This window comes from Borostomias antarcticus (genome assembly GCF_949987555.1).
Source record: "Borostomias antarcticus genome assembly, chromosome: 4".
Taxonomy (NCBI): Eukaryota; Metazoa; Chordata; class Actinopteri; order Stomiiformes; family Stomiidae; genus Borostomias; species Borostomias antarcticus.
This window is the reverse complement of record NC_140237.1, coordinates 14,109,693-14,132,329: the sequence shown is the minus strand read 5'-3', so window position 1 is coordinate 14,132,329 and position 22,637 is coordinate 14,109,693. Positions and strand designations below refer to the sequence as shown.

Genomic DNA, 22,637 nt, shown 5'->3' with positions numbered 1-22,637 from the left:
TATATATAAGCACATAAAATCTGTTCCATTCAGACAATAATTTGCACATCTACACCTCACTGTTCAAGTACAGTCCCCTCATTTACAAAGGACAGTTCACACACTTCAGTTTCAAAAAACCTAGACTATTAGGAGTGGGTAAATCAGTAATTCAAAATTTTCTGTATTTATATACTGCTGGCTGTTCCTTGGGGTAATCAACTATACACACAGACCACAAACACACTGGTTCCAACCAATTAGTCAAGAGAATTCTTTCTACAAGCTTGTCAGAACAAGTGTCAATCTACCGAAAACAAAACAATTGAATTGGATAAACACTTTGAAAACAAAAAATAAATAATGGAACTATTCTTTTCAATAATGGTGAACAATGGAATGTTTTCACATCTGCAGTGACCTTGGTACATTTCCTTCCAGTAATGTTTAGGACCACCATTGGCCGGTTAGGGGGGAATGTATTGATGACCAGTCTATCCTGCAGTTGCAGGGTTACAGCCTCTGTGTAAAGAGTTCCGGAGGTTTAGGAGTGTCATTACTGGACCACAGGAAGACTAGCTGTGTCTGTAGAGTAAGCTAATGGGAATCCTTTTTTTTTTTTTTTTTTTTTAAAAAGGGACAAATAATTTTGACCGGCCTCCAAGCCACGTAGCCTAGTCCTTAGTCTTTTTCACAGATGGTCGACAGGTTTGTCATCCAGGCTCCAGCTGCCATAAGCAGTACCCTGCAAGGAGCCTCACTCATGTGGGGTCAGAGAACACACTTATTGGCAGAACCTACACCACACAAAGAAAATGTAAGAGCTTGGTTGTGTAACGATACGTAGGCCTGTATTGACTATTTCCATTCTGTACAGACTTTTAAGAACACACAAAACAAGGGGTAGGGGTATAGTCCTTATGAGACAATTTATCCACACCTGTTATGCATTAATACTTTAAATTAGGGTGGCAATTACATCACTAATTAACATCTAAGGGTGAGGAATGGGTGGTAATTAGCGCCAATCCACTAAGAGACCAACCATGTCAGTGGGTTCGAGCACATTGATCATTCTGTATGTGGAAGCGTGACCATGTTATCGCTGATCTCTTAATAGAAATGGCATGACACTTGCCAATCACAATTTCGAATAGTCTATATTTGACATGACAGAGGGCGGCATCATCACTGTGTGGATATAAATTAAAAATGAAGACATACATGTGTGAGATCAGGCAGTAGAAATGTACAATAATCATGTTTTGTGTGTGTGTGTGTGTGTGTGTGTGTGTGTGTGTGTGTGTGTGTGTGTGCGTGCGCGTGTTTTAGAGTTGCGGAGAGGGGAAGGGAAGGATTAGAAGATGGGGATGTAATTGTCGATCTTGGCGCGGTGTCTCTGGGCGATGCACTCGGCAATCCACACAATGTTCCTGCACTCCTGCTCCTTCAGCTTGACATAGGCGTAGAACACGCTGAAGTGGAACTGATTGAGGAACGCCAGCTTGTTCAGCTTCACCTGAGAGAACATAATGTCGTCAACAGGTTATTATGAATATCCACAACAATAGTATTGGACAGAGGCATATTACAGACTACCTGAGGACAAAAAAGAAGCTATAAATAATTATTTTGATAATTATATATAACAGACTACACCAACAAACAGAAAATTACTTGGTTGTACTGGAATGATCTGAACTATGGTTAGGTTCAGTCAGTTACATTGAGTGAGAAGCATCAAGCTGCAGAAAACATGGCGGACCTCCACAGTTGAGAGGAACCTCAGCAGCAGAAGTTGGTCTTCTTTGTGTCGTTTTTGCGTGCATTGAGCATGTGCCACGTTCATTAAAATGGATCTTTGAGCCGGTCTTCATTCATTCAAACAATTCACATGTCCCGTACTCCAGTGTCTAGTTCACACCTTTTTAGACCATTCGCTTATGTTTGCAAACATTTGGGGCGAACACATAGCTAACATTAACTGGAAACAGTTTAAAATAGTTTGCAAAGAACGTTCGCAAAGTAAAGTTATTGGTGTTTAGTGCCCATCCTCTGCACCGAATTTGGCCTTTGAGGATTTCGGGCAACTGTTGTCTACATATGTGTTTCATCTGAATTGGTTGTTTTGGGTTACCTGGATTTAGACTGGCTCTAGACTGAAGGAGCCATGTTTAAAATGAGATCTGTCTCAGCTCATTCAGCATCCCACAAGACCAAATATAAAAAAATCCCTCTAAATCCACTTTGATTGACCTTGTGCTGACCAACAGACCATTCAAATATCCTCACAGTGGGGTCTTGGCTCACAGCATGAGTGACCACTGCCCCTCAGCCTGTGTTAGAGTGGACAAAGTTAATAAGTCAAAGGGGCGTGTCATCAGGAAGCGTACTTTTAAGGATTTCATAGAGCAGGGCTTTTTACAGGATGTATTTCACTCTGATTTGGAGAGTCTGTTCAATCCCAGACCCTGAGTTAGCCTTTGATCACTTCTCTCATGTTTTTAATTCTATCACTGAGAAACACGCACTACAAAAACTTTAAAGTAAAAAATGGCTCTAGTCCCTGGTTCTCAGAGGAGCTTACTGAAGCCCTTCGACTCAGATACTCAGCCTGGTCGAAGGCCAGACTTAACCAGCTAAACTGCAGACTGGTTACAATTCAAGAAGCTGCAGCATAAATGTATCACTGCAATCAGGAAAGCTAAATCTGATCATTAGTTATCCTCTCTTGCTAATACGCAAGGAAACGCAGAAAGTTTTGGGAAAACTATCAAATCATTAAAAACCAGGTCCACCTCCTCCCTCCCACCACAGATTAGCGGTGAGAACTATCTAATCTTAGATAAATCAAATATGTGTGATGCTTTTAACCATCACTTCATAGCATCTGGTCATTTAATTGATGGGCTTTCAGCCAACACAGCCCCATCAGGTCCTGCCTATGACCCGGTAAATAAGAATTCAGTAAATGCTAAATGGACTGCACTTATATAGCGCTTTTCCACCTTAGCGGCACTCAAAGCGCTTTACAATGGCCTCTCATTCACCCATTCACACACACATTCACACACCAATGGCGGTAGCTGCCATGCAAGGTGCTAACCTGCTCATTGGGAGCAATTTGGGGTTAGGTATAAATCCCTCCCCTTCTGTCAAGTTTTCATTTAGACTTATAAGCGCCATTGAGGTCGTTAACACACTCTCAAAATTAAACACTGAGAGGTCAAAGGGTGAGGACGACCTTTATCTCCTGGGCCTTAGTGCTCATTTCTAGGGCTGTATATCATCTTGGATTTCGTGATACGATTCGCATCACGATACACAGGTCACGATTCGATACGTATCACGATACAGAGGTCACGATACAATACGATACGATACGTATTGCGATACACACATCATTTACTGAAAGATTTTAAGTGTTCAAGACTGAAAACTGAATGGCTCCAATGCACTATATAGATAACTCAAACTCAATGACTGGACAGAGAGCTAGCTAATAAATATATTACATTTGATATCCATGCTTTTTAAACTGTCAACATTGTAGTATTTATGTTTTTTCAAAATTATTTATATGTATGCTTTTTGAACTTAATATTGTAGAATATGCTTTTTAAACTGGATTTAAAATTTTAAATATTTTTTTTTTTTTTTTTTTTAAATTTTACAACGCCCGGCTGTATCGATACTCCGGGCTGAAAGATCGATACAGTATCGCGAGACTACGTACCGCGATGCATCGTTGGATCGATACAATCCTACAGCCCTACTCATTTCATTGCCTCTCTGCTCGCTCACGTATTTAACTTGACATCTACCTCTGGTGAAATTCCAGCTGTATGGAAAACTGCACAGTTGTACCACTGCTTAAAGGGGGTGACAAATTTACAAAACAAGACACATTAACAAATAAGCCTGTCAACGTAGCCCATAAGAACTTTATTTTCTAATCAGGAAGCAAAGTTCTTATGGGCTACGTTCACAGGCTTATTTGTTAATGGCTGTCCCTCAGTATAATTCTGAACTTGGCAAGAGGGGCTTTGGAGTTTCTGCTCCATCTACTTGGAATAGCCTGCAAGTTGAACTGAAACTACAGGATACAGTAACTTTTAATGAATTCAAATGTATGATAAAGACCATCGAATCTGAAACCATAGGTAATTGTAAATGCTTTAAAAGACTAGTGTTTTTTTCTTTTGCAAAAGAGGGTGGCGAAAGTGCCTATTTGGCCATATTTTGGATTTAAACCCAATGCTAATAGAGAACCTGATAACATCAATGAGGCAATCTGTTAACTCTAGAGCCTGTCTTTCTCTCCTTACTCTCGTCATGACATAAGTGATATCTGACACCGTTGTTTTGTGCTGTGAGTCTGACTCTGTTGCACGTGTGGAGGGAGGGAGGGAGAGGGGAGCAGGGTTATGAGCATTGATCCCAAGTTTAATATTTTACAAATTACAGTTTTTTTCTCCAATCACTCACGTTTATTACTAAGCAGCAACTGTAATAGAGAAATTAATATCTATTTTTATAATCTGGTCAAGACATGCAGTGGTTATTATCCTGTGTCTAAAGGTTACTTTCTTTTCATCCCTCCACTGTGGGTGTGAAGCGTGTGACAGGGTGATGTATGAGAAGGGCAGGGAGGAAGCACATAGGCCTTTGGCTGTGTGTGTGTGTGTGTGTGTGTGTGTGTGTGTGTGTGTGTGTGTGTGTGTGTCTGTGTGTGTGTGTGTGTGCGTGGTGTCTTGGCTGTGTGTGTGTGTGTGTGTGTGTGTGTGTGTGTGTGTCTGTGTCTGCGCGTGGTGTCTTGGCTGTGTGTGTGTGTGTGTGTGTGTGTGTGTCTCTGAGTAAGTGGAGACGTGCTGCTCACCTCGTGCTCAAAGAACCGATCCTCCAGCGTTTTGTCACCAGGGTTGCTGCCAGCGCCTTCAAACAGGAGCTTGTATTCCTGTGGTAGAAAGAAAGAAAATCTAATGAAAAATACACCTGCAGGCAGCGATAAAGCGGCCAAACATCAAGCGCAACGAGCGCATCAAAGGCTACAAAGGAAACACACCATAGCCACATTTGAGCTCTGTGGTCATTGAAAAAGTCGATGAAAGCACCTCCATCGGTGGCTTTGCACAAAAATACTTATATCGCCATCAAGATTGAATCTGCCGTTTTTGTGTCGTGTATTAGTAAATTATAAGCTCTGTGGCCTAGTGGTAGAGTGTCCGCCCAGAGACTGGGAGGTTGTGGGTTCAATCCCCGGCCGGGTCATACCAAAGACTATAAAAATGGGACCCATTGCCTCCCTGCTTGGCACTCAGCATCAAGGGTTGGAATTTGGGGGCTACATCACCAAATGATTCCCGAGCGCGGCACCGCTGCTGCTCACCGCTCCCCCAGGGGATGGGTCAAATGCGGAGAACAAATTTTACACACTCAGGTGTGTGACAATCTGTAGGACTTTAACTTTAACTTAACTTTAATAAAGCATCCCATGACCTATTCACACAAGCAGTGTGAACCACATTTGGCCACTGGGGGCGCTACAGCAATCATTTGCGTTTTTGCCACTTTGAAGCATTTTGGCTCGTTATAGCGCCACCCTGTGGCCAATCAGCTTCATATTTCTCCAAAGACCATTAAGTTATTAAAAAATTGTAATTAGTTAATTTCACAAGAAAGTGAAAATATTAAACAATAATATATATTTTTTAAATATATGATTTGAAAGTCTGGCCCCCACTGAGTCTGCTGAGAAAAATTCTGGCCCTTGGACAAATGTAGTTGATGACCCTGGTCTAGAGATTGTGCCTATTGAGTTTCGTGCAGATTGTTAAAAATTCCTAGGAGAAGTGTTTTTCACCAAATCCAAAATGGCAGAAAATCCAATATGGCGGAAAAGTATGTCATATGGTGTGTTGAACTCAGCCTGAGCCAAGGAATCCAATCGTACCTCATTTTTAAAAACTGGACTGGTCCAAAAGCTGCGTGCATAGATGCACCTCAAGTTTTGACACCTTGGTGGCACTAGAGTGTTCGAGATGACATGAGATTTGATGACAAGAGTCGTGGGACTGTCCCAAATGAGTGTGCCAAATTGCACAACTTTTTACAATACAGATCTATGGGCTGCCATAAGCTCCAATGGCAGAAGATGATGATGAAATAAGAAACGGTACAAACATACCCATCAAAATACTACAAGTTAGCGGGGGGGCACTGGGCGCCATGTGTTTCGAATACCACAAGAGAGAGGTAATGTAAAGATCTACTGTTGGTGGAACGAAGAAAGCATTGATCATCTGGTTCACATAAATTGTTCTGGGAGACGAGAGGTTCTTATGGGAACCTTACGGAAGAGGGGCCTTGTGGGGTACAGTCTCATTGTGGTAGTCCAGTCACTTCCGTATTACATTACACGTCCTTACAGAACATGATGTTCTGCTTATGTAGAGAATATGTTGCAGACAATCATGACCCTTCTGACGACTTTAGTTAAAGTTTACTAGCTAATTATTACAAACCATCCTTTCACTATTTCATATCCTTTTCTTTCTTTTCAGTTCCTATCAGTTCCCATTTCAGCTATCAATTCCCATCAATAAATCCAGTAACTCCAGCATAAATACATCACATCAGCACATTTGGAGTGTCAAGCAGTGGGCTCACTCACAGGGTAGAAGTCGGCCACAGCCTTGACCTGCTCATAGTCGTCGGCGCGGGCCAGCTGGGCCAGGCCTTCGGGGTACAGCTTGCCACAGTGGGGGAACAGCTTGGCGCGGTCCTCCTTGGACAGCTCCGTCCCAAACGAGTTGATGGTGATGATGAAGGCCCTCCTGTCTGCCTCAAACTGGACACAGTCACAGGGGAGTGGAAGGGTCAAGTGTTAACATGGACTGGTTGATCTTGGATTGATCTTATAAATCATTAGTCATTCAACTGGACACCCTGCACAGAGGGTCAAGGTCAAGGTCAACTTTATTTATATAGCACATTTAAAATCAACCGAAGTTGCACCAAAGTGCTTTACAGTATCAATAAAATAAAAACAGACAATACATACAAACAATACTGAATATAAAAGTGCACCATTTAAAAACAACACAGTCATACCAGGGCCAGGGATTTACACAAACTGCCTGCGGTGCACACATGAATTCCACTTGGAATCCCAGTATGAAAGAGTGGGGAAAGTGTGAGGAACACACTCACCTCCAGAATGGGGCACATGGTGTCTGCAGTGGTTCCTCCCAGAGTGGAGCAAAACTTGTAGAAGGCCTCTAAATAAGCCTGAGAATATAGATATTATTAACATCAATAATCACAAGAGATCTGATACGTGGATTTGTCAAAGCCAAAGTCAAATAGCTAGGATGTGTGGCAGTCTTAACAGTGTGAGAAGAACTCCTCACCTTGTACAGAGTGTTACGGATGATTTCAATGTTCATCTCATCCAAATCCTGCTCAGATATGCAGTCCTGGAAGAATGCAGCTGAAAAACAAGACAGGAGATATTGACAGAAAATAATGAGTTGGATGTCTACATTTCTAATCTTTGCTTTTGGCGCCATCTTGTGCTTACAGAAGGAAATTAGAGATACAATCAATTTTTATTTTTTTTACTGATTTCCTACTTCAGGAATTCCATTCAGAACAGAAATGCAGGAAGTGATCATGTTCAGCCATAATGTATGTATGCATCTGATAAATCAGTAGTTGTTTTGTGAGTCCGTGCCATCCTTTACCAAGGGGAGTGTCTACCAGGATAGCGTTGTAGAGCTCTGCTGGAGTCTGGGCGATGTTGACGGCCTCCATCTGCTCAAAGCTGCCCAGAGGGTGGCACTTTGGCACCAGCTCGGAGATAGCACGCTGGTGCAGAGTGCCCGTGATCAGCAGGATGACGTTGTCAATCATGTAGCTGTAACTGTGACAAGGAGAGGACAAGAACAAACAGCAGTCGGTGGGAGTGAATGACACCCAGTTCATATGAATAAGATGGTTACAATATGAGTGATACAAACATGGAAACGTAATTTTGTTCCATCTCCACACAACAGTGTAGATACATACTTCAGGTAGATTTACAGACAGTGGGTAATGTTTTTTTAATTTAGGGCATTCAAATGATTCTAATTGTTTAAAATGAAATGAAATGTACTTAAACAAATGGATGAAACGAGTTAGTTGAGTTGTTTACTGTGAGACACCAGCAAAGGCAAGGAACCAGAATTATAGCTAATGTCAGTAGGAGTCCTCTGGACAGCTTACGTGATGAAGTCCATGAAGCTGGCCAGTGGTTCATAGGACTGGTTCCTCATGTGGCGAAACTCCACGACCATCTTCTCTTTGAGTTTGTCATCGATGACTGAGACGGTCAGAGGAGACGCCTCATTGGCCAAGAAGCTCCCGTAGTCTGTGCTCTGCAAGTGGAGCTTCAGGTCTGAGGGAGATAGGACGGAGATGATCCAAAGTTTTAGCAGCTATGCCTGGATAGATTCCTTCAACACTGTAATTAAGTTAGCTATAAACCTAGCTTATGTGACAATTGGCATGCTCCCTACTCTATATGGCTAGCTAGCTAACGTTATTATGCCAGTGGCAACGTTAGTGCCACTCAGCTACTCCTAGCTCCCCACCATGTTGATCAATGTAGCTAGATTGTTAGCTAGCAAATGCAGATAAATGCTGCCAGCTGGCTAGTTAGTTAACGTTACAGTATAGCTATATCTGGCTAGTGACGACTGAACGGTAGTGAGAGCAACCAACACAAGCTAACTAATGCAAACGGCATTACGTGAAAGCATTAACGTTATTGCAATAAGAGCAAATTACACTGGAGAAATGTGTTGTTGGTGCGTGATGAAACGCTGAGCTAGTGCTAGCTTGCTTAAGGAGCCCCAGCTAGCTCTCCTGCCAGGAGTCCTCACGCTACCCCAGGCCCAGCTTCTGTAACCTAGCCAGCTAGCAAATAGCCCACGACTAGCTGATTACATTTGATTGGTACACAAACGTCGGGCATCTGTAATAACCCTTGAAAATAGTAAGCACAAACATTGGCAACGCAAAAAATGTGTAAAACGACGTTGATTATCAAGATAAACTGAAATGACAGCTACTGACAGCAGCTAGCGCTAGCTTTAGCATAGCTGTGACTCACCTTCGAGGGTCTCGCATTGGACAAGATTTAAATAGTCCGCCTGAGATAGAATTCCAGCCTTGAAGCCTCTTACTAAACCCTCCAAATATCCATTGTCAACATTGAAATACAGCTCTGAAAACGGCATGTTGAGGGCTCAAAATAGGAGTATATCTAGCTAGTAAATACAATGCTAGCGAGGTATTTCTGTTATAGCTGCTGCCGCAACCCGGTGTACACGTGACCCGATGGTTTCAACCATATGACTCCTCATCTGATGAAATGACGTATTTCGCTGTCAAAATGACAATAGTGATTGAGCTACATTCATTCTTAATATATTATTATTGTTGTTGTATTATTGTTTTAAAAAGAACACGCAGCACACTATCTTCTTCAGCATAAAAAATGTTAGAGTAGTCCAATGGAGGCTGTTGATATATTTTTTAAGTCACATGACCTTTTTTAATGACCAACATATAGGCTAGTTTAGGGTTGCAGAAGTGACCTAAGATAAACACACTGCTTTCAATACAATTTGAGTGAATTTGATAAAATTCAAATTCACTCACAGAGACTTCAGTTCCCAGTTGTTCCATTTGAACTATAAATATAACCTAAATGTAGACCTGATTTATACAGTTGAAATGTTTTCTATTCAATAACATACTGTAGGATTTGCATTGAAAGCATTTGTATTGAAAGCAGTGTGTTTATCTTAGGTAACTTCTGCACAAGCTAGGGCAGGCTACCCATAACTATTGCTATAACTATAACTAACAGTCTATATTGGGTTCCAATCACATCAAACAGTCTCTGAAAGATTATCCAAAGGGGACAATTTCAGAAGGACACTAGCTTCAAAATCAAGTAGATCAATCAACCAATATCTTTATTTAACCAGGTAGAAAAAAACTCATTGAGATTAAAATCTCTTTTCCAAGAGTGACCTGGGCAAGAGGGCAGCTTAAAATAAAGTTACAACAATACATATACAGTAAACAGGACATACAGAACAAAAAACCATCACACTGGAATACTACAAACAATTGCAAGATGTGGGCAGAGACTATATAGCATACATTTTGGAACAAGAAAACACCCAGCTACACTGTGGTCTTGATTCCATGTGAGAGGAATTTCAACATAACCATTTCTCCAGGAAATGCTAGCTTCCGCTCATCAGGCCAATCTTAGGCTTTAGGCTTAAAGTGACCAGATAGAGGAACTCTGAACATAGCTAAGTACAGTCGTTAGACTTCTGAGTTCATTATACGCTACATGGCACTTATCTCTCTCATCATGAAATAGAGCAATACATTGTCCTTGTACATGTTTTATTCCTCTACAAAAGATAAATGGTTATAAATAGTACACACTCTTTATGATTTAGAACAAATACAGCATATTTTAAATTGCCACAACTTCGAGTACAGATGCATTCATAAAAACCCATGCCACAGGTTAGTGAAGTGGATTAATTTGATTTGTGTTAAGTGCAGTATTTTCTATTTCCATATTACAGTAGTCCATGTCACAGTAACATGATTCTGGGTATTTCCTCCATGTTCCACGAGTAGAGGTTAAGTGTCATCTGTGGTAAATTAACTGATGTTCTAGATGTTCTAGTGCCTGCACTGAGTACTTACCTTCTAATGGAGTAGCCTGGATGACGCAGTCTCCCACCCTGAGAACCATAACATTCTGATCAGGCTTCATCAATCAACTACTGTATGTCCACAGAAAAAACATTTTGTTGAGTTAAAGATGTACATACATAGAGTATTGAAAGGTCACCTGCCAAAATTAACATGATCAAGATACTGTAGCTACATACTGCAATAATCAATTCACAGAAAAGCAGTCATATTTTGTTCAACTCTTAAAAGGAAGTAGGCTACTATGGATAATCAGAGCTGTATTGTCCATGTTATTATGCAAATGCAGTATTCAATTAGACAAATCAGATAGATGACATTACACTATAAGAGTCAACAAACCATCCTCCATAACATGAATCAACAAGCCTTTTCACATACTGTATGAATGGAAATGAGCAAAGAACATGAGAATTGGTTCTCACTTGATTTTATTTGGTTAAATAAAGGTCAAATAATACTTGCATTTCTAAGTAACATGACTACTGCTCCAATAGTAGAATACAGAACAGTGATGAATGCTGATCATTTATCATTAGTGTTCATGCATTATAGCCCAAGACCCCATGAGTTGTGAGAGAGGTGTGTCACGATGTCCCCTCCTCCCGCCCTAACTGAGGTGACTATGTGGGATCACGCCTCCCTCCTCTGGGGCATATTTATAAAGAGGCCTCTGTATCCAAACTGGAGCAGGAGCACACTCAGTCACCCAAAGTCAGGAGCACTCTGGGCTACAGGTGAGAAGAACGTCTTCACCTCTCTCTCTCCCCCCCCCCCCCTCTCTCTCTATCTCCCCCCTCGCTCTCTATCCTCTCTTCTCTCTACTGTAGTTATCTTTGTTTCTTTTTCTCTCTCTTTCTCTGTATGTGTCTTTATTTTCATCTCTGTGTATTGGACATCAGACTCATAATATGTAACTCAACATGTTCCCCTGAGATTCAGTCATCCGAAAATAAGCATGATGAGATTGTCGCTGTTGTGGTAGACTGTGATGTGGTGCTTGAGGAGAAAGTCTATGAGCACCCAAAAATCTTCTTGTAACCTGTAGTCAAACTCTTTATTCTCTATTAGGCCTATTGAAATAAGTCAAATGTTTTGTAAACCTACATTATATTTTGCAATGGTTTGCGAATTCATAGCTGTTTTCAAAGTTGCATCCGTTTTCCTTTACTCGATCAATTAATTATGTTTTTCATTATTCAAATCCTTAGGCTGTATTTTGTCATATAGAAATCAACACAATTCAATTTGGTCAACATGCTCAACTCGGTGGTTATCTGCTGGTGGACCCTCAACCTCATCCAGGGGGCTTCTGGGCTGGTCCATGGCCAGCCCAGGAGCCCAGTCCATGTCCGTTTGGATGACACCGATCCCAGGACCGAGGACTCCTTCCTTTCAGATATAGGTTCGTTTTTATAGACTCAGGCTGAAGTGCACTGGTTGCAATGATTTTCTTAGGATAACAATATATATATATATACATATATATACATATATATTTTTTTTTTAATATGTAAAACAAATTGTGATGCAGAATAACAAAATATGGTGTTTCTGCAGGGAAAAGCTCTGTATCCATAGTGGATCCATTGCGCTTCAGAATTGACTCTGAGGAGGAGCAGATGATAGTGGATACAGGATCTTATGATGAGGTTGGACGACAACTTGTGTGTGTGTGTGAGTGTGTCTTGTGTGTATGATCTGTACTGTATGTTAAGTCTGCAGACTATAGGATTTTACCTTGTCAGGAGAGGGGGGTGTAAGAAGCCTAATGGTATGTGACAAAGGAACAGACTAATATGCAGTGGAGCTACTATCAATGGCTAAGACCATAATGCTATACCCTTGCCCCCGCCTAAAAATGCTTTTAATTGCCTGTGCAACAATACTGTGTTGATGATAATAATGACAGTGTTACATTGTTATAAAACAAAGTAATTGTACTATGATAAGGAGCATGTACTTATAGTCCAATTGTATAATCATTATGGAATGCTGTTATACAGTATGTGTCCATTGTTTCTAGAATCATAAAAATGTTACCATACAAGTAAAAGATTAATTAATTGAATGGTGTGTTACCTATGTATTTTCAATTGTACTGTACATGGTATAACCCCACTGGGATTGTTGGGCTATAATGATATTGAAAAAGATGAAACACGGTTCTGGTATGCATATACCAAACACATGGCTATGATTGTAGAGGGTTTCTTACAGGAAGGCTGGCTTAGGACTGTAATTCAGAAAAGTATGCTATCCGTACCAAGTCTGTGTTTTGTTTACATTTCTTTTTGTCTGTTGTGTCTCTGATGTATTTGTATGTATGTTTTGTCTGTGAATCATCTGTGTCCTCTATTTTGTGTTTTGTGTCTGGTGTATGTGTGTGTGTGTGTGTAGGATGTTGCTGAGACGGTGCAGCTTCAGAGCAGGTCCATGCGCTCCCCTCGCCGCTGTATCCCCCACAACCAGTTCTGCCAGCAGAACCACTGCTGCGAGCCATGTGACACCTGCCACTGCCGCTTCTGGGGAGCCTACTGCTCCTGCCGCCGGGTCGGCCAGGACTGCGCACCCCATGGCCGCACTTAGCGCCCACCCCCTGGTCGCTGTCCCTCCCTGGTCGCTGTCTCCCCCCTGTCGCTGTCCCCGCCTGGTCGCTGTCCCCCCCTGGTCACTGTCCCCCCCTGGTCACTGCCCCCCCCCTGGTCACTGTCTCCCCCCGGTCGCTGTCCCCCCCGGTTGCTGTCCCCGCCTGGTCACTGCCCCCCCCCCGGTCACTGTCCCCTCGCCAGCTGTCGGATACACAAAGCCTAGTTATAGACATGTTTGTAGTATGCTTAACTAGACCCATATGTTGCATGCTTTCTGGTAAGTATGGAAAGCCTAAGAAACGTATGTGATTAAAAAAGAAATAAATAAAAAATAACATGTTAATGTAGGCTATTGGAATGACAGTACTCCTTGAATTAAACATACTGTAAGCAGGCTATATGGTTATTTATACTGCGTATAAATAAATAAATAAATAAATATTGTTTGTGTAATTGCAAAGCAAACGGTCTCTGAACCTTTTTCAAATTAAGAAATAGAAAATTTGTACTGTTAATTTGTTTAGTTATTTGTTTTGGTTATAAACACTCTAACTCACATTTAAGTGAGTGGCTCTGTTCAATTCAACCTTTTTATTTTTTTTTTGCTTTTGATTTTTCCACTTCACATGACAACTACAAGTTAGAGGAGTAACAAATGGGCCTTTGTGCCACTGTCTTCACAACAAAGTACCAACTGACTGGTGAGTCATCAAATTGTTGTTTTATACAGAAGTATAAGAAGAATGGGCGGCTGTGGCTCAGGAGGTAGAGCGGGTCGTCCAGTGATCATAGGGTTGGTGGTTCGAATCCCAGCTCCTCCTGTCCACATGTCAAAGTGTCCTTGGGCAAGACACTGAACCCCAAATATCTCCCAACGAGCAGGTGACCTATCAGTGTGCGAACGTATGTAGATCCAGGACCTGGCCTACTAAGGTTGGATGTGCGCACAGCTCTTTTGCCTTTTGTCTTTTATACAGTCTCAGCCAGCAACATAAGCTTTGTTTTTGTATCTTATCATTGCGTTGCTAGTTTACCTTCCCAATATTCAATGTCTGGATGGCCTCAGTGTCGGAGGAACGGTCATGCTCTCCCAGGATGACGTGGTGACAGGTCCTGATTTAGATGTTTGGAAGTGTACAGTTGTATCACAACACAAACATTTAAAAGTTAGACTATCGTGTCATTCTCTGAGGGCAGTGACATCTCTGTGATACAAAGTGATTTTAAGAAAAGGTTTATGGGTTAGTGTTCCCATGCAGCTCAAATGTGGTAATGCTCACTTCACACTGCAGAGGGCAGCAGTCACAACCCAGTTCTCATTGAGAGCCGCTGCAGAAGTGGAAGCCAGTGTAGTCCTGCAATGTTACATTAATGTAACATTACTTTTCTGAAGCTTATTCAGAGATAGTCCGATCATTCTATGAAATTCATCAATATTACCCAACTATGTTTGCACTAGTTCTAGAATACACTTACTCTTCATGATAGTTATTTTCGCTGACTACTTATTATAATTATCTCAAGGTGACGATTCTAGCATTTCTCTTTCACCTGCAGAGACACCAGCCAGGGCCAGGAGTGGGGCACAGCCTCGGCATTGACAAGTCTGGCACAGCCAGTGATAACAGGTTGGATGGCAGGAGAGCCACAGCCTGATTATAGAAAGGCATTGTCATGTTAATGTACTTCTTGGAGTAGAAAATCACTCAGGTTAGTCTAAATTCAGTCAGGGTCCATCAAGACAATTCATTGTATTTCTTTGTTCATAGACTCTAAATCCCTAGTGAAATCTTCATATTTTGTAAACTCCCTGTGTCAGAAATGACCCACCTTCACTAAACCCTAGATAGAGCAGCTTAATTTAATTTTAAACCCCCTTTGCATGAAGAAACAATTTGTCATTCATCAAAAACGTTTTGAATATCTGAGAGAGCACTCTCTTCTAGATACCCCGGTGTTGTCTTAAGGGTCAAAAATGACTCCCAATATGTTGAACAGCAGAGAATTAACTAATTAAATTATATTTTTTCAACTTGAAGTTTGATTGCTTTTCCTTGAGTGACCAGAGTATTAGAAAAAGTGAAACATCACTTTATTCCATGAAAGCTGTACACCATCTGGGTACAAAGATTATCTTTGGGTCATTTATGACCCAGCAGTTATACAGTCTTTTTACCGTTGGTGGTGTGTAGCTTTCATGGACATAAGAAGTGGGGTGGCCATGGTTCAGGAGGTAGAGTGGGTTGTCCAATGAGCAGGGTCAGCAGTTCGATTCCTGGCTTATCCTGTCCACATGTCAAAGTGTTCTTGAACAAGACACTGAACCTCAGATTGCTCTCTCCCAATGAGCAGGCTGGAACCTTGCATGGCAGCTTGCCACCATTGGTGTGTGAATGCATGAATGAGAGGCCATTATAAAGCGCTTTGTCCTTTAAGGTAGAAAGGCACAATGTAAGTGCAGTCCATTTGCCAAAGAACAAAGATTTTTTTTTTTCATATTAGGGTCACTCAATGAAAAGTAATTTCAAGTTAAAAGAAAGAAAAAAGAAAAGATCTGTTTTTTTTCTCTCTCCTGCTGTTAAACATTGTGGTTGGTCCTTTTTGACCCTGAGGATACAAGGGTTAAGCAAAAGAATATACAGTAGGGTTCTATTTATCCTTACTTGAGTGGATGTGTTGCTCTAAGCTTACAGTAGGCGGCGCCAATGAGGGCGAGGCAGGAGAGGGTCCAGAAGCCCATGTTCCCAGCTTGGTAGGGTCACCCTCTGAGGTTACAGTAGAGTCAGGGGTATCTTATCTTTTCGCGTGTGGGATCACGTACACCTTGCAAGGGAAAGATGAGGCTAACTTTTCCTCATGTGTTGCACAAGACGGCTGTGACAATGGTTTAGTTGTCATGCTTCTACTGTAACATGTACAGTATATCTATGAACAGTGTGTCAATTTATTCATTCAGTATGTATCAACACAATATCAGGACAATTGTGTTCCCATACTGACAGATGCAATTTGTTGTATAAAGGCTTGCGATCAATCTACAAAGCTCCCTTCATTCAAATATACATTAATTTTAATTCAACACCTTTGCCACTGAATAATCCCCAAGTTTGTTGATTAAGGTTAAGGTTATGCATTCAAAATGGTGACTTTGATCACAGTGCTTTTATACCTCCCCCTTCCTCAACCTACTTGTATGCCGACTTGTATTTTATTTAATAAATGTTTTTAACATGATAGAATTCTAATATGTCTATTACTACAATTGACAGCTGTCAATTTGATAAGTTCATTTAGGAATACTGGCCAATAAAAACATTGTGTAGGCCTTCTCGTTCAACATGACTAATCATAACTGTGATTAACCAATCATTCACAGAATGTACATTGATATTCAGAGAAACTAATGTGTGCTAAAGCGTCACAGTACACATTTTTCTTTGTAACATCAAAATAAAAAATATGACAATGCAGACTGAGGCCTGTACGGTTTGTGTTTTGCCTACACTGATAAGCCAATGATCCATTACTCAAGGTCACGCTGTTGTACATGTGACCATTTCCCAGAACTTGGACCTCTGCACAGCAGTACATGCGATATACATAATTTGTACTAATGCTATATAATAAAAAGTAATAATTTAATCAGAACTCAGTTGTTATCATTGCTGATCGTTTTTGTTATGCATTGTTATGACTATATCCAACAAAAACATAACCTTAAAGTATATATATATATATATATATATATATATATATACATATATATATATATATACATACATATTAGGGCTGCACAATTATTCGTGAATTAATCGAAATCGCGATTATGACCTCTGCAATTAACTAATCGCAAAAGGCCGCAATTAATGTGATTAATAATTTTAACTTTGAATTGAGTGTGCTAGGACACGGACGAATCACAGGCGCTTAGGCCGTCTGACCAATCACATGCGTTCCTGCCGAGTGCGCTGTGTGCAGCAATTTCACCGAGAAGACAGATAGCAGTAGGTCAAGACCAGTGTCACAAGAGTACCCGCAGCCGTGAGTAGTGAAAAAATGAGCGAAAACGAGGTCAGTGAGTTAGTAGCAAGAAAGGGATCAATGTCCGTGATTTGGGAGCATTTGGGTTATTATATATTAATATTAAATATTAAATATTAATCGCAATTATTAATCACAATTACCATTTTGAAGCAAATAATCGCAATAATGATCTTTTGTCATAATCGTGCAGCCCTAATACATATATATATATATATATATATATACATACATATATATACACATACATATATACTATATATATATACTTTTAGTTTATTTATTTTTTTACTTACTGTATATACCTACTTTTTATAGGCCTACCTTTTTTAAACACATAGGCCTACAGTACAAACACGTTATTGTTACAACATGTTACGTGACCTACTGTAGGCCCACAGTATAACATCTTAACAGAGTATATCGCTGTAAGTTGATCCCTTTTTTTTTCTTTCATTTCTACAGTGTGGTATTGAATATGCTAATATACTAAAATCTCAGAAGTACATTCCTACATAAGAAATTGGTTACAATACTTAACTTGAGCTGAAAGTTGTACTGTACTGTATGTGCACTACCCTCCACTGTTAGTTATGTCCAAAGGTATTATAGGACATACAGTATTATTAAATTGGTTTTAACATTTTATATGTACCTCTGTGTAACCAAGTTTAAATGGTTAAACTCACTCCACAGTATAACGCCCACCTGCGCCATCAAATTGCTCGATTTTCAGTTGTGTACTGTAGCTGGCTAAAGCTGTGTTTATGGAAGGGTGGTCACTTGCTGGGTTCAATCTTTCTGGGTGCTACCAGTCTCCAGTGGTTATTACTTAAATGCTCCAGCTCTTCATTTACCACTTCGAAACACCACATACACCATTCATTTCAATGTAATTTCTAAGGCCTTCAGAAAAGACAAAGGTAATGAAATGTAACTAGAACCAAGTTTTATTCAGTGGGAAGATGAAACTGAAGACAGTTATTGCAACTTTAGTTGGCAGCGAGGGTCTGGTCGATCCAGGCACGGAGCTCGGTGACGCGAGCGTACACCCCGGGCCTGGAGGTACTGCAGTTACCACTGCCCCAGGACACAATACCAACCAGGGTCCAGGCACCAGCCTTTTCACACACCAGGGGGCCACCAGAGTCACCCTGAAACACACAAAGGAGCACACAGAGTTAGAATGAATTAAAACACCGTTTCTTGCTTTGTATATTGCTGTAATGCAACAGTAAAAAGGTTGTAAAAATCCCAGCCTCAGTTGTTAACTGTGATAACTAAGTTAAAGAGAATTTCCTCACAAAAGGTTCAACGACGGTTAAGTAAAAGTAAACTTCATGGGCTACATTAGTAAACAAGCAAGTGCTCTCTTGCTTGAACAACGCACCATGCAAGAGGAGGCACCAGAGGCACCAGCACAGATCATGAGGTTGGTGATCTTGTTGCCCCAGAAGCGCTTGCACTCAGTGTTGGTCAGCAGGGGAAGAGCAGCCTGCTGGAGCAGGGCGGGGGTGTCTGGAGCTGGAATGAGAGGTCACCAAAGGTCAGATTACTGTTAAATGGATGAGTCGACAAGCTTGAACATGGATAGTGGATAAGATGATAAACTCCAGTTTATTCTGAGCAGCGTTTCTCTAAGGGTAAGAGGGGAAAAAGAGTCAGCAAAATAGTTGCTTACCGTTGTGACGGGTCAGACCCCAGCCGGTGGTCACACACTTCATGCCACCAGGGAAGTTGTCACCGGTCGCAGCAACGCACACAGGGGACACACGGAGACTCATTTTGGCGGGGGTGGCCAGCTTGATCAGGGTGATGTCATTGTTGATGGTGAAGCCATTGTAACGGGGGTGCTTGAAGACCTGTCGGTTGAGTAGAACAGCTCTAGTCAAATTGCCAGCACTCAAACGTACAATACAGTATCACACACACAGACAGCACATTGGATAATTCATTAAATCCATTGTCACTGGAAATTACAAACAAAAAACAAAAATTTTCACATAGTATGTTGATGTAGTAAATATACTGTACCTTTCCAATCTTCACGGTCTGGATGTCCTCCGCGGTGGAGGAGCGGTCATGCTCTCCCAGGATGACACGATGAGAGGTCCTGAAACACACACACACCCATGTCATTCATTGTTGAACATTGCAGCATCTCTTTTATTAATGTTTCATACAGTCATACAACTTTCAGTTAGTTCAGCTGAGATCCACTTGAGCCATTTGAATTGGTATGTTGGATCACTTTATTTGCGGATGATTGCTAAGCAGGTAGTTACTGTACACTCACTTAACACCACAGTGGGCAGCAGTCACGACCCAGTTCTCGTTGACTAGGGAGCCACCACAGAAGTGGAAGCCAGTGTAGTCCTAGAAGGAAAAACACAGTGGTGCATGTATGTTAATGTCCTTATATTTTTACCATTCATACAAATTCATGCACAATTCATTCACAAAAAGAGATGGATAAAAACATAAATCATGTCACAGTGAGAACAGATTTAAAAGAAACAATAAGCCCTTTTAAAATAATTAAAAATGACAATGCAATATAAATAGAATAAAACATAAAAACAGAATACAAATTAAGAACAGTTTAAGATATTAACACAACTAAGGCTATGTGGTAAAAGCAATATTAAAAAGGTATATTTTAAGGTCTCGCTTAAAAGTTACCATAGTCTCAGACATTCTCAGGTCCTCTGGCAGGGTGTTCCAAAGGCAGGGGGCATAAGAACTGAAGGCTGCCTCCCCATGCCTCTTAGTCCTGGCTCTAGCAACCATTAAAAGCTCAGTGCCAGAGGACCTGAAGGACCTACAGTAGTAGGCGTACATTTTAAATGTATATCTGGTATGCATTTAGTTGCTTGATTATATATGGATTTAAAGACTCATAAAATAATCTTAAAATCTATTCTAAAACTGACAGGTAACCAGTGAAGTGGTGATGTGAACTCTTCTGGTCTTTGCAAGAACACGTGCTGCAGCATTTTGAAATAGTTGGAGTTGACTAATCGCTTTTTTTTGGTAGGCCAGACAGGAGAGTGTTAAAATAGTTTAACCTGATAGTAATAAAAGCATGAATTAGTCTTTCAGTATCAGTCTGGGAGAGGAAAGGTTTTACCTTGGCAATGTTTCTTAGGTGATAAAATGAGGTCCTAGTCACATTCTTTGTATGGGCCTCAAAGCTGGATCAGAGTCCAGCACAACACCACCAAGTTTCTGGCCTGGCATTTGGTATTCAGTGAAAGTGTTTTTAAGTGCACCGATAGTCTCTCTCTTTTGCTAAAAATTCCTCACACTTTGAGGTATAGGACATGTTGATAGGTGTCTAGGGGGATGATTTAAGAGGCTGTCAATCAACCTGTAGCTTGGTCTTCCTCCATGGAGCTTTTTGTTTACTGTTGCTTCAACCTTTTTCAGTTTCATTGGTGCTACAGAGTCAAGGGCTGCACCCAATTTATCATTAAAGATGGTCACCAAATCATTAACATGTGGCCCCACCTCCAGGGTCATTACACTATTTGCATTCATCATTATTTAAAAATGACCAGCTGCTACAGAGTTCAGATAGCGTTTCTTAGCGTTAAGTGCTAATTACAGCTTTGGGTATCAATACTGTAAAGAAAATACAGAAATGGTCAGAGATGTTAAGGTCACTGATACAACAGTTAAGACCCTTTGTGATCACGAGGTCAAGGGTGTGGCCTCGGTTGTGAGTGTGTCCAGTAGCATGTTGACTAAAGTCCATGGAATTCAAGAAGTGTAGTTCACAGGAGCTTACACCCACAGCTATTTTCTTGGATATCACAAGTTCTTACCTGCAGGGACACCTGCCAGGGCCAGGAGTGGGGCACAGCCTCCTCACCGTTGACGATGCGGGCATAGCCGGTGATGACAGGGGCGATGGCTGGGGAACCACAGCCTGGGGACAAACACAGCAAGTGTCACGATTTCAGTTGACGTTATATTGGGAACTTCTAAAATAGATATACTACACTACAGCTTCGTCATTTTGTGTTCATGTTCAATTTCAGGAACGTAAATATAAATTCATATGAATTCCTGAATAATCTGTTCTGATGTCAGCATTCTCACCATAGGCAGCGCCAACAAAGGCAAGGCAGGACAGGATCCAGAGGAAGGCCATGTTTTCAGCTTAGTTCTCATAATCTCTGAGGCTCTTTTATACTGAAGCTAGAGGCTTTGAATCTGCATAACCCACGCCCATTGAGTGTGTTGGTCTCACCCTATGGTGACACCTGTCCCTCAACTGATAATAGTGAACATTTCACATGCCTTTAGTGTGGGTGTTTTCCATTAACATTTGTTGGAACAGTACATGTACACCACTTTGAGCAATTTACAGTAGATAATGAGAGAATGAAGAATTATCATTATAGTACTCATTTATTTTACTAAATGTCTTAAATATATGTGTGTGTGTTCTATGGGTATGATTGTCATAACTTTGGAACAACAGACATTGAAGACCTAATTTCCTTTTTTTTCTTTTTTAAAGGTTAGATAAAATATTTTGAGTGATACTTTGAAAAGTAGGCATATGGATCTGTATTATCTGTATCTTTATTATTTGCTGCTCACTTTTTACAAGTAATTCCCAACTAATCTTTCAAGAGAACATTAGTTACACATTCACATTCTTAGGTCTGTAGGCTGATTTTTTTTCCAGATAGGCTGATTTATCCCAGATAGGCTGCAGATATATTTTAAAAGCAGTACAGTAGCAAGCAAGTGCAAAAGGAGCTAGTAAAAATCTAAAGTGAAGAGATACATTTTAATCTTTCGTTTAAAAGTATTTATTGAGCTGGCTTTCCTGATATCTATAGGTATTGTGTTTCATACAGTAGCTTTGGGACATATTGACAAAGGCTGCACTCCAGATCTTCTTCCAACTGTTGCTGGGAATTTCAAGTACACCAACAGTGGATGATCGCAGTGTTCTTGAAGGCACTTACAGTACTTGACAACGGAGTTGGCAATGTAGCTTGGTTCTCGGCCATTAAAGGACCATACCAGTCTAAATATGATTTGATCTCCTAAAACTAGTCACCCAATATATATCACTTCTTCCTGTTTACATGGTAGCTGCTAGGAACGCTGAGTAGAGAATCTAGCGAAGGTGGATAAGACAATAATATTATATAGCGCAGGAGTTCAACAGATTCAAAAGAAGATAATATAAAATAAAAATTACTGAAAATT

The 22,637-nt window shown here is 40.8% G+C and overlaps 2 protein-coding genes across 2 annotated transcripts; both read right to left on the bottom strand.

The window, feature by feature from the left end:
• Nucleotides 1-570: 570 nt before the first annotated feature.
• On the bottom strand, nt 571-9,342 carry atp6v0d1 (ATPase H+ transporting V0 subunit d1). Its single transcript, XM_084437113.1, has 8 exons — nt 9,137-9,342; nt 8,248-8,419; nt 7,725-7,903; nt 7,392-7,471; nt 7,192-7,269; nt 6,653-6,829; nt 4,859-4,936; nt 571-1,498 (listed from the first exon to the last, which is right to left on the bottom strand). Exons 1-8 carry the CDS (start codon nt 9,261-9,263, stop codon nt 1,337-1,339), a joined length of 1,053 nt encoding a protein of 350 aa, XP_084293239.1. The 5' UTR covers nt 9,264-9,342; the 3' UTR covers nt 571-1,336.
• Nucleotides 9,343-18,332: 8,990 nt separating this feature from the next.
• On the bottom strand, nt 18,333-21,562 carry LOC311307844 (chymotrypsin A-like). The gene is made up of 7 exons (XM_084436730.1): nt 21,510-21,562; nt 21,233-21,336; nt 19,702-19,781; nt 19,440-19,518; nt 19,087-19,267; nt 18,796-18,929; nt 18,333-18,559 (listed from the first exon to the last, which is right to left on the bottom strand). Exons 1-7 carry the CDS (start codon nt 21,559-21,561, stop codon nt 18,398-18,400), a joined length of 792 nt encoding a protein of 263 aa, XP_084292856.1. The 5' UTR covers nt 21,562; the 3' UTR covers nt 18,333-18,397.
• Between the last annotated feature and the right edge of the window lie 1,075 nt (nt 21,563-22,637).

Excerpts from the sequence above, each read along its gene's own strand:
- atp6v0d1 (XM_084437113.1), bottom strand. The coding sequence starts at position 9,263 with ATGCCGTTTTCAGAGCTGTATTTCAATGTTGACAATGGATATTTGGAG. Across the intron at positions 6,830-7,191 it reads CCATGTGCCCCATTCTGGAG|TTTGAGGCAGACAGGAGGGC; the intron begins GTGAGTGTGTTC and ends GACTGTGTCCAG. Across the intron at positions 1,499-4,858 it reads ATCGGTTCTTTGAGCACGAG|GTGAAGCTGAACAAGCTGGC; the intron begins GTGAGCAGCACG and ends ATGTTCTCTCAG.
- LOC311307844 (XM_084436730.1), bottom strand. The coding sequence starts at position 21,561 with ATGGCCTTCCTCTGGATCCTGTCCTGCCTTGCCTTTGTTGGCGCTGCC. Across the intron at positions 19,519-19,701 it reads GCTGCCCACTGTGGTGTTAA|GACCTCTCATCGTGTCATCC; the intron begins GTGAGTGTACAG and ends TGTGTGTTTCAG. Across the intron at positions 18,560-18,795 it reads CTGGTGCCTCCTCTTGCATG|GGTGACTCTGGTGGCCCCCT; the intron begins GTGCGTTGTTCA and ends TGTGTGTTTCAG.